This window comes from Monopterus albus, unplaced genomic scaffold (genome assembly GCF_001952655.1).
Source record: "Monopterus albus unplaced genomic scaffold, M_albus_1.0 scaffold31.1, whole genome shotgun sequence".
In the NCBI taxonomy this organism is placed as follows: domain Eukaryota; kingdom Metazoa; phylum Chordata; class Actinopteri; order Synbranchiformes; family Synbranchidae; genus Monopterus; species Monopterus albus.
In genome coordinates, this window is record NW_018127911.1 from 1,968,564 (window position 1) to 1,982,022 (window position 13,459).

Below are 13,459 nucleotides of genomic sequence, written 5' to 3' on the forward strand. Positions count from 1 at the left end.
TCATTGTCTTTCTGGGATTGGCGTGAAAGGGTTGTAGATACCAACACTACTAAGCATAACCTTTTCAATCAGGAGAGCTGCAGAGAAGAAGAATAGACAAGATCGCCAAACATCTCAAAACCATGCCATATCAAGAAAGTAAACACCACATTACACATGGCACAAAAGGAATGTGCAAAAAATAATGCAGACTAAGTGATTTTCAGACTGGAAGTGAAAGTTCAGTACCGATGCAGGAGAAGCTTTGTTGTCAGCAGTGAATTAGGGGTGTCCCATGATGCAAGGCACACCATTTATATGATTAACCCATTAACAGTAGAGTTACTATACTGTAAGAAAGAGACAGGGAGAAGCAAAAAGAGAGACAGAGTGAGAGACAGAGAGTGAGAGTGAAAGTGAGAGAGAGTGTGTGTGTTTGTGTGCAACTTGTGTACGATCATAAGTGAAGCTTGAGGAGAGAGTGTGACAGATCAGCAGGAGAGTACACTGAGATAGCAGCTCATTGCTCACTCTCTACTCCTCCGGACTAATCTGTGTTTACACCGAGGAAGAACAGCAACGGAGCACATTAGAGGTAAGAAGATTTATAAAATCATTTCATCGTGCAAACATATAAAGGATTCTGGTCATGTTTTCATGTAAAGAACCAGTTGATGAACTTACAATTTTTTATGTAATTTACTTTTCTTTTTTTAACTGTCTTTTTCAGTACCAGGATTATTTTAACAAATGTCAATTTTAGAAACAGATGAAACAACCTTACTATATACCATAGTAAAACAACTCATTATACAGTAATTATCTACAGCAATTATAAAAACATACTATATTTTGCTAATAAATAGCATGGTTTATTGATGCTTCATCTAAGAGACACTGTATGTTATTACTTACTTCTATTACTTTAGTTTTAGTGCATGAAACCAGCAAATCAGGACTTGTTTAGGCTACAACTTTGTGGCAATAATTAAATTTGTATCTAGTTTGTCACTGTCAAATGACAATGAGGGGAGTCCAGCGTAACTGGATAGTAGGAAGAAAGTAACTGACCTCAAATCAAATCACCTAAATTTAACTAAAGTATAGAATCTGCAGAAGAATGAGACAGAAAGCACCTCTGTTAGAAATCCAAAAACAATCTGACTGTCCATTTGTACATACAGTCTTACTCAGTATGCACCAGTGGAAATCGAATGAGTTTAAACACAAATTGGACCTTTGCTGCATGGTATATCTCTCCTAGACTCCCTTTAACTTTGTAACAATGCCACATATAAATGAATAACTGTACAAATAAAAAGTAATCTGATGACAGGAAAAACACAACATAATGCTATTTTTATTATGAAGAGGGCTGAACTCTTGTGCATGTTTAGAAAGACTGAATAGATGTTCTTTCACATCAGTGCCTTCAGTGATGAGCTTTATATATTATTAAAATAATAGCTTAAAATGACTTGTGGGTAGAGTGGTGAGCCTGGCTCTCACAAGAAGCAGTATTATGCTGACTTCAATTCAAAAAAGAGAATAAGATACAATACAATATTTTGGTCTGTTGACTTTTCTCAAGGCAGATCCACCTGATTTGAAATTGTGACTTGGATTAGTCGTGACACAATCATGGAGAGATATCTGCCCTCTGGGGATGATAACTGTGACAAACTGGATACATATTTTTGTTTTGGAGTGAAAGCTGTTAAAGCAGTGCCAAATCTGCTGCTGCTATAATTTGTAGTTACCCCAGTATTGAAGCAGAATTTAGTCACTAGACAGGCATAATGCTTGTGGTGCATACTGCAGACAGGAAGAAAGAACCACTATGAAAGTCCTGCATTTCACTGCATACATTGCAAATAACAGACAACTGTTGCATATTTAAAAATTGTACTGTACAATACGTTTTGGTAGGAAAAAGACAAAATATGTAGTTATTTTTTGAGCACAGTAGTGGTTCATGAAATCATTTTGTTCAAAAGCAAGGGATGAATTTCTTTGTGAGGATCAGTAAAGTATAATATACTGCCAGAACCTTAAGTATTTCAATCTGTGCCACCAGGCAATCTAACACAGACCCTTTAAAGCCCCTGGAAAACAGCTTATGGTAAGCAGTTATCTCACTACAGTGAAATGTGTAGAAAAATTTTTGCTGTGTTTTCCTAACATCAACAGTTATTCATGTGCAACTGGAAGGAAAGCATTTATCCTTCTTTCTCATTATCCAAGTCTCACCTGGAAAAACATAAATATTGTCATTTTTTTACACTCAGCTGACTGACCAGTTCCTTTTACTCCTAAAACAAATCCAGCATGACAGAAGGGAAAGACTGCAATAATTTTTTCTAGAGATGCACCGATTGCAATTTTCTTGGCTGATTTCCAATTTTTTTCAAGTCTAACCTGCCAATTCCAGTTTTGTCCAATTCCTATTTTCTTTCTGTTTAAGAGCTGCAATTGACAACATACGCAAACATTTTTCTAACTTTTTAAAATGAAAAATTACTGTGAATTGTAATAAAAAGTAAAACACTGTTTTACATTTCCGTCTTTCTCTGACTTTTTTTTTAACAAACCTGCAACTAAAAATGAAGTGCGTTATTTGTACATCTCCAAATATAAGTAGGTGCAACAGGTAACAAAAACAGTAGAATGTTTGTTACATCGGTCCTACTGAGCACACAGTTTGAAGTGTATGTAGTTTGTATTTGTTGTGTTTTACCATGGGTTGAATACACTGCACAGTACATATACATGCATTTCATGTATATGTACTGTGCATATACATGCATTTCACGTGTAGCCAATAATCCCCATGTGGACTACAGTATGTGTTAGAGATTTGGACCATAGTATTACCTTCTCCAAGGTGTTTCTGCGGGCTCCACTGTGACCGATGTGCAAGTGAACAGGCATCTGATATAGACACAAATACGAACCTCACTCAAGGTGCATGAGAGATGCTACATGCTGCACAAGCTACACTTTTGGTCTGTGCCACTGGACTGGACTGTGCCTTCAAATCTGATCAGCACAGAATCAGAAATCTCAGTCATCAGTCATTGGCCAATTACGCTGAAAACCGGCCACTTCCAATCTCCGGTGATTGATTGGTGCATCCCTAATTTTTTCTCTGTCACTGCATCATATTGAAATCTAGCAAAATCCTATTATTTTTCTGTAAAGCATGATATAATTTCCTTTATGGAACATAAAAAATATCCATTTCATGCAGTCATTTAGTGATGGAATTATCAGCATGACACATGCTAACTTTCATCTTATCCAAACTCCTATAAAGCCCTTGAACCAGGATTATAATTATTTCCATATTTGTTGCCTTCAGCCAGAACTTCGAAAGCCTCCAAAGGTTCCACATATAATGAGTCATTGCTTTCTGAGGTGAGTTCCTTTGAACAGCAAATATAGTACTTCTCAAGGACATTCTGCTCAAGCAGTGGTCTAAATGTTAGAGAAAGGTCACCTGTTTGATCCCTAGACTGGCAAGTTTACTTTGGTCTAGGTTGTGAAAATGCAGTACTAGCACTTCCTCATGGTTAATGCAAGGTGCCCTTAAAGGAAAACACTAGTTTGACATTTTGGGAAACCTGCTTATTTGCTTTCCTGCTGGGAGTGAGATGAGAATATTGACACCACTGTCATGACTGTCCATTAAGGGTATAACCTTAGCCTGGAGCAATACCTTCAATTTTTTTCAAGTCTAACCTGCCAATTCCAGTTTTGTCCAATTCCTATTTTCTTTCTGTTTAAGAGCTGCAATTGACAACATACGCAAACATTTTTCTAACTTTTTAAAATGAAAAATTACTGTGAATTGTAATAAAAAGTAAAACACTGTTTTACATTTCCGTCTTTCTCTGACTTTTTTTTTAACAAACCTGCAACTAAAAATGAAGTGCGTTATTTGTACATCTCCAAATATAAGTAGGTGCAACAGGTAACAAAAACAGTAGAATGTTTGTTACATCGGTCCTACTGAGCACACAGTTTGAAGTGTATGTAGTTTGTATTTGTTGTGTTTTACCATGGGTTGAATACACTGCACAGTACATATACATGCATTTCATGTATATGTACTGTGCATATACATGCATTTCACGTGTAGCCAATAATCCCCATGTGGACTACAGTATGTGTTAGAGATTTGGACCATAGTATTACCTTCTCCAAGGTGTTTCTGCGGGCTCCACTGTGACCGATGTGCAAGTGAACAGGCATCTGATATAGACACAAATACGAACCTCACTCAAGGTGCATGAGAGATGCTACATGCTGCACAAGCTACACTTTTGGTCTGTGCCACTGGACTGGACTGTGCCTTCAAATCTGATCAGCACAGAATCAGAAATCTCAGTCATCAGTCATTGGCCAATTACGCTGAAAACCGGCCACTTCCAATCTCCGGTGATTGATTGGTGCATCCCTAATTTTTTCTCTGTCACTGCATCATATTGAAATCTAGCAAAATCCTATTATTTTTCTGTAAAGCATGATATAATTTCCTTTATGGAACATAAAAAATATCCATTTCATGCAGTCATTTAGTGATGGAATTATCAGCATGACACATGCTAACTTTCATCTTATCCAAACTCCTATAAAGCCCTTGAACCAGGATTATAATTATTTCCATATTTGTTGCCTTCAGCCAGAACTTCGAAAGCCTCCAAAGGTTCCACATATAATGAGTCATTGCTTTCTGAGGTGAGTTCCTTTGAACAGCAAATATAGTACTTCTCAAGGACATTCTGCTCAAGCAGTGGTCTAAATGTTAGAGAAAGGTCACCTGTTTGATCCCTAGACTGGCAAGTTTACTTTGGTCTAGGTTGTGAAAATGCAGTACTAGCACTTCCTCATGGTTAATGCAAGGTGCCCTTAAAGGAAAACACTAGTTTGACATTTTGGGAAACCTGCTTATTTTCTTTCCTGCTGGGAGTGAGATGAGAATATTGACACCACTGTCATGACTGTCCATTAAGGGTATAACCTTAGCCTGGAGCAATACCTTCTTGGAGTCTACACTGGTTGCCTGGAATATGGCCCTTGTGAAGAAATAGACCAGCACGTAACGCCACTGTTAAAAACCTGCACCTGCAAACAAGTTGTTTAGCTTGTAGTTTGTGGCATCAGTAAATACAGTGGAGCAGCCCAAGAAAATTTACAGCAATGGATCAGCTGCGGTCAAGGCTTTGAAAAAAAATTCATAAGAATACAAACGATGTGAAGACCAACTACCATGCCTTTGATATGTCAGCAGACTCGTTTTGATCAACTTCCCAGAGATCTGGCCTCACTGTAAAAATGCAAATCGCAATGCACTAGAGGAACTTTTACTCCTGGAAATGTTCCTGGACATTAGTTTTCACAAAGTTCCTGGAACTTCAGGTGAACTAGCAGTATCTCCAGAACCTCCAGAAAAATATCTGGTTCTTTATCTGCTAAATCCACAGAGTTCATCTGTTGTTTGGTGCTGGTCAGGTAATGTGCAATGGCTTTATTAAAGCTTTATCACTCAAAAGACCTTCCCACTGCAGCCATAAAGAAGGCACAAAAGCACCTATAATTCCTCTGGGCTTTGAAAAAGGTCAATCTATCCCAGAAAGTACTCCTACCATTCGATCGCTGTTCCATTGAAAGCATTCTAACTTATAGGATGCTTGTGTGTTTGCCAGCTGCAGTGTAGCAGATAGGAAAGCTGTAAAGAAAGTCATTAAATCAGCCCAACAAATCACTAGCTCAGTGTTACCAACACTTGAGGACATTTACAGAACTTGATGCGCCCACAGGCACCATCTCTTCACTTTGTTGCCTTCTGGAAGGCAAAAGCTCACACCTCCAGAATGCAGAAAAGCCCAAGTGCTGTCAGAGAGCTAAACAACAAAATAGGTAACAACCGATGAACCCTGTGTAAGCATGTAATCTACATAATGCTTTTAATATATTCCAATTCTAATACAATGGAATAATGTCAGCTACTGCTATTCATTCTCTTACATTTATTTATTTATATCTAACTCATCTTAACTATTGGTTTTAACATGTATTCATATTTTTGTCTGTGAGGTTCTTACATGAACCACTGGAGGAGCAAATTACATTGTACAGCATGCAATGACAATAAAGTGTATTGATTGATTGAATGAAAAACGACAGAAGAGAGCACTGAGTGAACCAAAACAGTTATGCTGTGAGCTCAAAACCATGATCAGTAAAAGGTTAAAATGCTCTCTTGAGCTGAGAGAAACTGCAAAGCCAGGTCTGTGGGTTTGTTGGTATGAGTAACACCTTTGATACTGCACATTATCATGTCTTGGGGGCACACAGTCCCAAGTCTGTTTTTGTCTTAGTGTTGACACAAGGTTTAATATAGAATGGCATCTGCTGGTACTGTATCAGCTACACCTCTCTGATGATGTTACTTTGCAAATTAGTTTTAAAAAAAATTGCATTGTTTATTGAAGCACAAAGGCAAAGTTTCTGAGGATTCTCAACTTTACTTGAGAGTTCAGTGACCCCTATTAGAGACTCTACCAGATTTCGAACTCTACTACAAGGGCAGGAAACAGATGGCAATTCAAGCTCATTCAATAACTCAGTCTTCTGTTCACTGTCAGAAGTGAATTCAAAACTCATTGGCAGAAACAGCAGTCATAGCTAATATACATAATTCTGAGTTTTGGGAACTAATCCAGAAACCTAATGGAAAAAGATGAATGTCAAGATGTGGAAAAGCGTCTTCCTTATTTGTTGATGACACATGCATACTAGCAGTGATCAACAAAACTGATTTCTATTCAACTATAATTACCACTCAGTTTTGTATGAATGCCATTACTAACCATTCTTGTAAGAGTCTGTTCAAAGCATTTGCTCTCAATTGGCATTTAATATGAATGTTTCTGCTTTTTTTTCCTCCAATAGCAAATCTGACAGATTCATCAGGATGTCAACATACAACTGCTCTTTTAACCTACTAGCTGAAAAAGGTGGGTGGCTTTGTCCTCCGGGAGAAAAGTGCACCAATCTCACCTTTGGCATGAATGGGAGCCACATTGATCTGGATGATGCATGTTTGACAGAGGAAGAGTATCTGGAGAAATACCTGGGTCCTCGTCGATCACCTGTGTTCCTCCCTGTCTGTCATATCTACCTGATCATCTTCATGGTAGGAGTGGTGGGGAATGTGCTGACATGCACTGTCATTGCACGCAACAAAGTGATGTGGACACCAACAAACTACTACCTATTCAGTCTAGCAGTGTCAGACCTGCTGGTGCTGCTGCTCGGCATGCCACTGGAGCTGTATGAGCTGTGGCAGAACTACCCCTTTCTCCTTGGGAAAGGAGGCTGCTACTTTAAAACCTTCCTATTTGAGACAGTCTGCTTAGCGTCCATCCTCAACGTGACAGCGCTGAGCGTCGAGCGCTACATTGCTGTGGTGCACCCACTGCGAGCAAAGTATGTTGTGACACGCGCCCATGCCAAACGGGTCATTCTCACAGTGTGGGGTGTGTCTGTGTTGTGTGCTGTACCCAACACAAGTCTGCATGGGATCATCATGCTTCACAGGCATTCCAAAGGCCCTGCTGGGAACATGACTGTGGAGATCCCAGACTCTGCAATCTGTACACTGGTGAAACCACGCTGGATGTACAATCTCATCATCCAGGTGACCACTTTGCTATTTTTCATTCTGCCCATGCTCACCATCAGTGTCCTCTACATGCTAATCGGGCTGCAGCTGAAACGTGAGAAGATGTGTCAGGAACTGGAGGCAAAGTCAGGCTCTGGACAAGACAGCTTCTGTAATGTCCGTACACAGCAGCAGAAGGTCCGCCGCAGGCAGGTCACTAAGATGCTATGTGAGTGTCAAACTCTTGTTAAAGCCATAGCTGTTTTTTTTACTAACAGTCTTTTCCTTTATTCTCACCTGGAGCTGTAGGACCACAGTAGCTCACCAGTAAGTAAATCTGTTCATGTGACACTTCCGCTGTCTTTCCAATGCCGCCAGAAACCTTCCTGCACCCAGGCCAGCAGCTACTGACCCGTGCTGCTCGCTTGTGTTTCAACTGCACAGTGTGAGCGTTGATCTTGCACAATACATTATGGTGCCGCTTCTGCACAACCAGAACAGATGTCAACAGTAGGTGCGCAAAAGAGCAAGAATAGAGCTGGAAACACACAAACCCTGGTAGAGAAGAGGGAAAAAAAACAAACAAATAAATGTGGTGCTAAACAGTCAGTTGATATGACACACCTTATTAAACAGTAATAAAAATTATCATTAGTTGCAACCATAAATAAATAAACTGTGACCCCAAAGGAGTCTCAAAATTCAGAAACCGGTCACACCTGACATCTGTTCTCTGTCAGGTAATTATATCTAATGATGGCACCAGAACCAGTTACTAAAAAATAAGCAGTAGCAACCTTGTGTAAGATACTAGGAGAAAATGTGCTTAACCGTACAAATATAAAAGGACAATGCTCACCTTGACACAGATCACCACCCTCTGAACCTCTCAAAGCTTAGGAGCACTACCTGTGTGACAAATGATTCAACACCATATCCTATTTCTTACATCAAAGGTCTATAGCCCCTTTCAAACATGGTAGCCGGGAATTTGTGTACAAAATCCCTGGCAAGGCTCTGTTCATACATAGCAGGACCTAGCCCGGTAGAGCCACAGCTTTCACGTGATATCCAACATCACACAAGAGAAACACAAAGCAACCACGTTTACTGTTTATCTGGTTTTCTTCCTTTGCACGGAGGATGAACAGTTCTCTGATTTCCATGTTGGTCCAATTACCAGCCATTCTGCATGAGCTCACACTGCTAAACCATATCTTCCCTGTACCAGTTAAATATAAAAATTGTACAAGCTAGTGATGTTACAATCTGTAGCCAGTGAGACGTAGCTCATTATTTGACTAAGTCCAACCGGGTAAAATTGTCAGTAGCGCTTTGCTGGCCATACAGTGCGGGGGGTTGCTCAGACATGATGTCTAGACGTGAAACAGCAGGCAAATTCCTGGGCATGGGGTGCATGACTGAAAGGGATTTATGAAAACTGATTTCAGTAAGATTTTCCACGTCCATCATTCTCCAGTTTTAAAACTAGAAGAGACAAGTGACAATCCAGTGTGTTACAAATGATTCATTGATTAGTTTAATTAATGGCCGTAGGTTCTGTTCAAATAAAAATCAAACCTTGACTTTGAAAAACTAACTTACTTGGAAATGTAAAGGCAGAGTGAAACTGAATCTCTAATGTACAAGTTTGAAAGAGCTTGCAGGGAGCAGTACATTTCCATATAACAAAAGTTAAAAGTTTACATTTTCGCAGTCTTTTACAAAAGCCACAATAATACATCCAACAACTCTGACAGAATAATGTCTGCCCTCCAGTACAATTACCTTTCAAACCACAATGAGAGGTGAAAATGTGAAGTGTTAAGCTCATATAATGATATAAACAAGGATTTCAAGGAAGCGTTTTGCACTTATGAATATAAAAATGCACTTAACACTGATGTACAAAACTTCATCAAAGGCTGTGTAATTCTGAGAGATTCTCTGCAATTCTGACACAAAGCCCCCAGAGGAATAATTTAAATGAACCAGCATGTAGCCAACATCAATCAGTGTGCTGCTGTTCACTGCGTCTCTGATTATCTTTTCCTTTCTTTTGCTGTTTGATCAGTTGCTTTAGTGGTGGTTTTTGGAATCTGCTGGGCCCCGTTTCACACTGACCGCCTCATGTGGAGTTTCATCAATGACTGGACTGATAGCCACCTGGAAATCTTCAAATATGTGCACATCATCTCTGGAGTGTTTTTCTACCTCAGCTCAGCAGTAAACCCAATCCTGTACAACCTCATGTCCACCCGATTCAGAGAAATGTTCAAGGAGGTCATGTGCCATGGGCAACATCACGTCACTCCCAGAAAACACTCACTTAGTGTCACCCGGGTGACGCTGCGCAGCACCCTGAGTGATGCACCGCTCAGTAATGGAACTGCTGTTGTTGAAGCCGAGGCTGAAGATGGAGAAGTGAGGACAAAAGATGAGACAAGTTTCTCATTTTAAAAATTTACGGGGAATATTGGGAGGTGAGGGGGTGGGGAGACTTCAACCCTGCCAAAGAAAGTAAAAACAACAGTTGTTGTTACATCAATTACAAGCTGATTTTTTTATCATTTCATAATTTTAATTCACAGCCTGAAGAAGCATCTAATATATCACTCACCCCTAAAATGGATCATACCATTTCTACTCCCACTGCTTGTAGTGAGTGATAGCAGCACCCAGTCACTTCATAGTGACTTATGATTCACATAGGTAATTATAGATTATAGATGTTTATTTAATTTGAAATCCTAGATCTCAAATTCTTTTACCATTTGTTTAGCAGTTATTTTCTGGAAATAGTTTCGATTTTATGTTGTTTTTTATTAAACACTTTCAGCCTCGGTGACTTTCGAGTCCTGTGCACATTGATAATCAGGTGTTCATGGTCTTATTGTATGAGACCATATGAGACAACTGAGAATGTCCGCTTCAGTTTACTAGCATGGATAATAACAAAACTGCATTGTACAAAAGTGATTTAGATAAAAACATTTTTGTAAAGGCAAAGTTGGGAAAATAATGCATGTTATTATGATGGCAGTACAGTTTATAACTTGTTTTTGACAAACTGAGACAAACCAGATGGACCAATGAATACATATTTTTCTCCCCAACAAGAAGAGGTTGGAAAGTCTTTCATATATACATATACATATATATTCTAATGTGAAAATATGTGAAACATTATGACAGGGTCTTGGCATGAGATTGCATGTGTAATAATAAAGACAAAAAGTTAGAGCATCTACATAAACTAGACAGGTAGCTTAAAAACTGTAAAAAATAGATCAAAACAGATGGATGGATATAAAATGATATAAAAGTGAATGTTTTATTACAGTCTGTCATGTAGGAGTAAACCACATTTTAGGTACCTATATTCAGTTAGTGGTGTAGTACAGTATAGATTCAGAAATCACTTTGTTCAGATAACACACATGCATGCTTTTGTGTTGAAGTAAAATAAAGTGTTGCATGAGCTTTAAATGATGCAAGAAACAATCTTTTTAAATGCTTTCCAGTGATTATTACAACCTTCGAAAAGGAAAATTTGAACTTAGCTTAATGTCTTTATATAAGCTAAAAGGAACCAAAATGTCACACTAACATGACCATAAGTATAAAGCTCACAAGTATATCCTAGTGTCTGCACTGTTCATCACAACCAGTAACACATCACAAACAATAGATGAGTTGTGTATATAGCTAATGGCATAGTGATGATTTGCTTATTTAAAAAAGTACAGCTGATTTGTTGTGAACTTTTACCTACAGTAACTATAGTTAAAAAATATTGATGTATTTGTAATAATCTACAGTAATATTGTCAGTACAGTGCAACATACAGTAGTATCATCAGTCACAAGGGTTTTTTTTTTTTTATTGTAGAGTACATTTACTTTTGATAGTTTAACTGTAATTTACTATTCTTCTGTACTTTTACTAAGCAGAACTGTGAATGCAGCATTTTTACTTGTGTTTTTATGTTGTGGTATTGGTACTTTACTCAAGTAAAAGATGTGAGAACATCTTCAACCACTGCACTGCATGTCATAATGATAATGTTTTTGCTCAAAAATATGGCTGTACAGTGACATGTCATTTGGTCCTAAACCTGCCATGTTTTGTGGACTGTTTGCCAAAGTACTGGAAAAACCGGGGGCAAAGAGCTTAAGGATTTGAGGATGGGCTGATGTATTGCAGGAGGCACAGACAATGAGTTCTTCTCTCTGGTGTAAACCCAGGTGAAGCACAGTGAATCAAAAAGTACATGCTTGCAGCAATGCCCTGGGTAACTGTGGCAGAATTTGAACAGCAACATTCTGAAAATACTAATGAGTCACAGTAGGGCTTTGCACTGGAAAAACAGAAGAAAAGTGGCACCACAGGAAAAATCACAGAGGAGAGAAGGGAAATTTCTACAAATACCCTCAGCGCCTGATTTCCCACAACTGCGGCAGAGATTAAACATCAGGAGAAAGCAGTTGTAAAATGTGTGGCCCTGCTGTCAGCATGGCAGCTGTTAGTCATCTGAAATGTTGTTGGCTTTAAGAACATGTCTGAGGAGAGAAATGATGTTTGTAAATCACAACACTCGCCAGAGGAGAATGGGAAGGACTTGCACAAGCTTTCATTTCAAACCATGCTTAAGCTACTGAACAAATAAAAGATGATTTGACTGGCAGAAGACTATGTGATTGCAGTTACAAAATGTGTTTGTTGATTTCTTTAGCAGTGTTAACGTTATATTGCAGTACACACACTCTTTTCTACTATCACTCTCAGTCCACCTGTGTGCGGCAGGTTTAGTAAATATCCCCTGCTGTATGTCTTTAGCTGCATTCAGATGAGACTAACATTGCAGGGGGAGGTGAGTAATAAACCCTACACATTCAAGGACATCATTATTTTCAGTAAATAAAAGCACAGTATACAGCAAATGTGTAAAAACACTGACCCTCTACACCTACTTAGACAAGGGCATTTGGTTCTGGTGTTAATACCGAATAAATCAAATAATTTCTCTACACTTGAAGCTCTCCTCTAATTAGAGTGATGACCCTCAGCAGAACCTCTCATGCTGCATTTAATGTTCTTTTTATTCACATGTCCCCATTGAAAGCTAAAGAATTGAAAAGTATTTTGTAAATGGTAAGAGCATACATGACTATATAATATTCAATAAGGAGGAGACATCTTCAGGAGCCTGGTGTACCTAAACAGATGTCTGTTTCTTGGATATCAGCTGAAAAAGTAATGCACAATCCACATTGGCCTTCTCTTATTTTGTGGCTGCTATTAATCACTGTGGTTGTGGGTTTGAAGCACTAATCATGGCCATATATAGCAGTCACAGTAAAGTTAGTCCTATCCAGGAATGAATATGAAGCCTAGCCAGAAAATATAAATGTTACAGTACACAAAATCAGACCTTATTAAGAAGTAATAAGGCTGACATAAAACCAAAAAAAGACCATTTGCACTCAAGGACATCATTAATTTCTGCAAATAAAAGCACTGTACTCAGTAACAGTGTAAAAACATTGACCCTTTACGCCTACTTAAAGAAGGGTATTTGGTTCTTTTATGAATACAGAATAAATGAATGAAATCATTTCTCTACACTTGAGGCTTTCCTCTAATTAGAGTGATGACCCTCAGCAGAACCTCTCATTCTGCATTCATGTTCTGTTTATTCACATGTTTAATTGAAAGCTAAAGAGCTGAAAATTGTTTTGTAATAGACATGCAGCCCTCAGGAACCCACAGTAACCCTTTCTTTTGCTACTAAGCGGAGGGATGGATGTG

General features: G+C 38.7%; 1 protein-coding gene across 2 annotated transcripts; it reads left to right on the forward strand.

Moving 5' to 3' along the window:
• Positions 1 to 201: 201 nt before the first annotated feature.
• On the forward strand, positions 202 to 13,205 carry nmur1a (neuromedin U receptor 1a). Of its 2 annotated transcripts, XM_020596576.1 has the most exons (3): positions 202 to 574; positions 6,937 to 7,877; positions 9,723 to 13,205. In XM_020596576.1, exons 2-3 carry the CDS (start codon positions 6,959 to 6,961, stop codon positions 10,106 to 10,108), a joined length of 1,305 nt encoding a protein of 434 aa, XP_020452232.1. In that variant the 5' UTR covers positions 202 to 574; positions 6,937 to 6,958; the 3' UTR covers positions 10,109 to 13,205. The 2 variants fall into 2 exon arrangements, with proteins under 2 accessions (XP_020452232.1, XP_020452231.1); XM_020596575.1 differs by lacking the exon at positions 202 to 574 and having other exon boundaries at positions 6,758 to 7,877.
• Positions 13,206 to 13,459: the final 254 nt, after the last annotated feature.

Excerpts from the sequence above, each read along its gene's own strand:
- nmur1a (XM_020596575.1), top strand. The coding sequence starts at position 6,905 with ATGAATGTTTCTGCTTTTTTTTCCTCCAATAGCAAATCTGACAGATTC. Across the intron at positions 7,878-9,722 it reads GCAGGTCACTAAGATGCTAT|TTGCTTTAGTGGTGGTTTTT; the intron begins GTGAGTGTCAAA and ends CTGTTTGATCAG.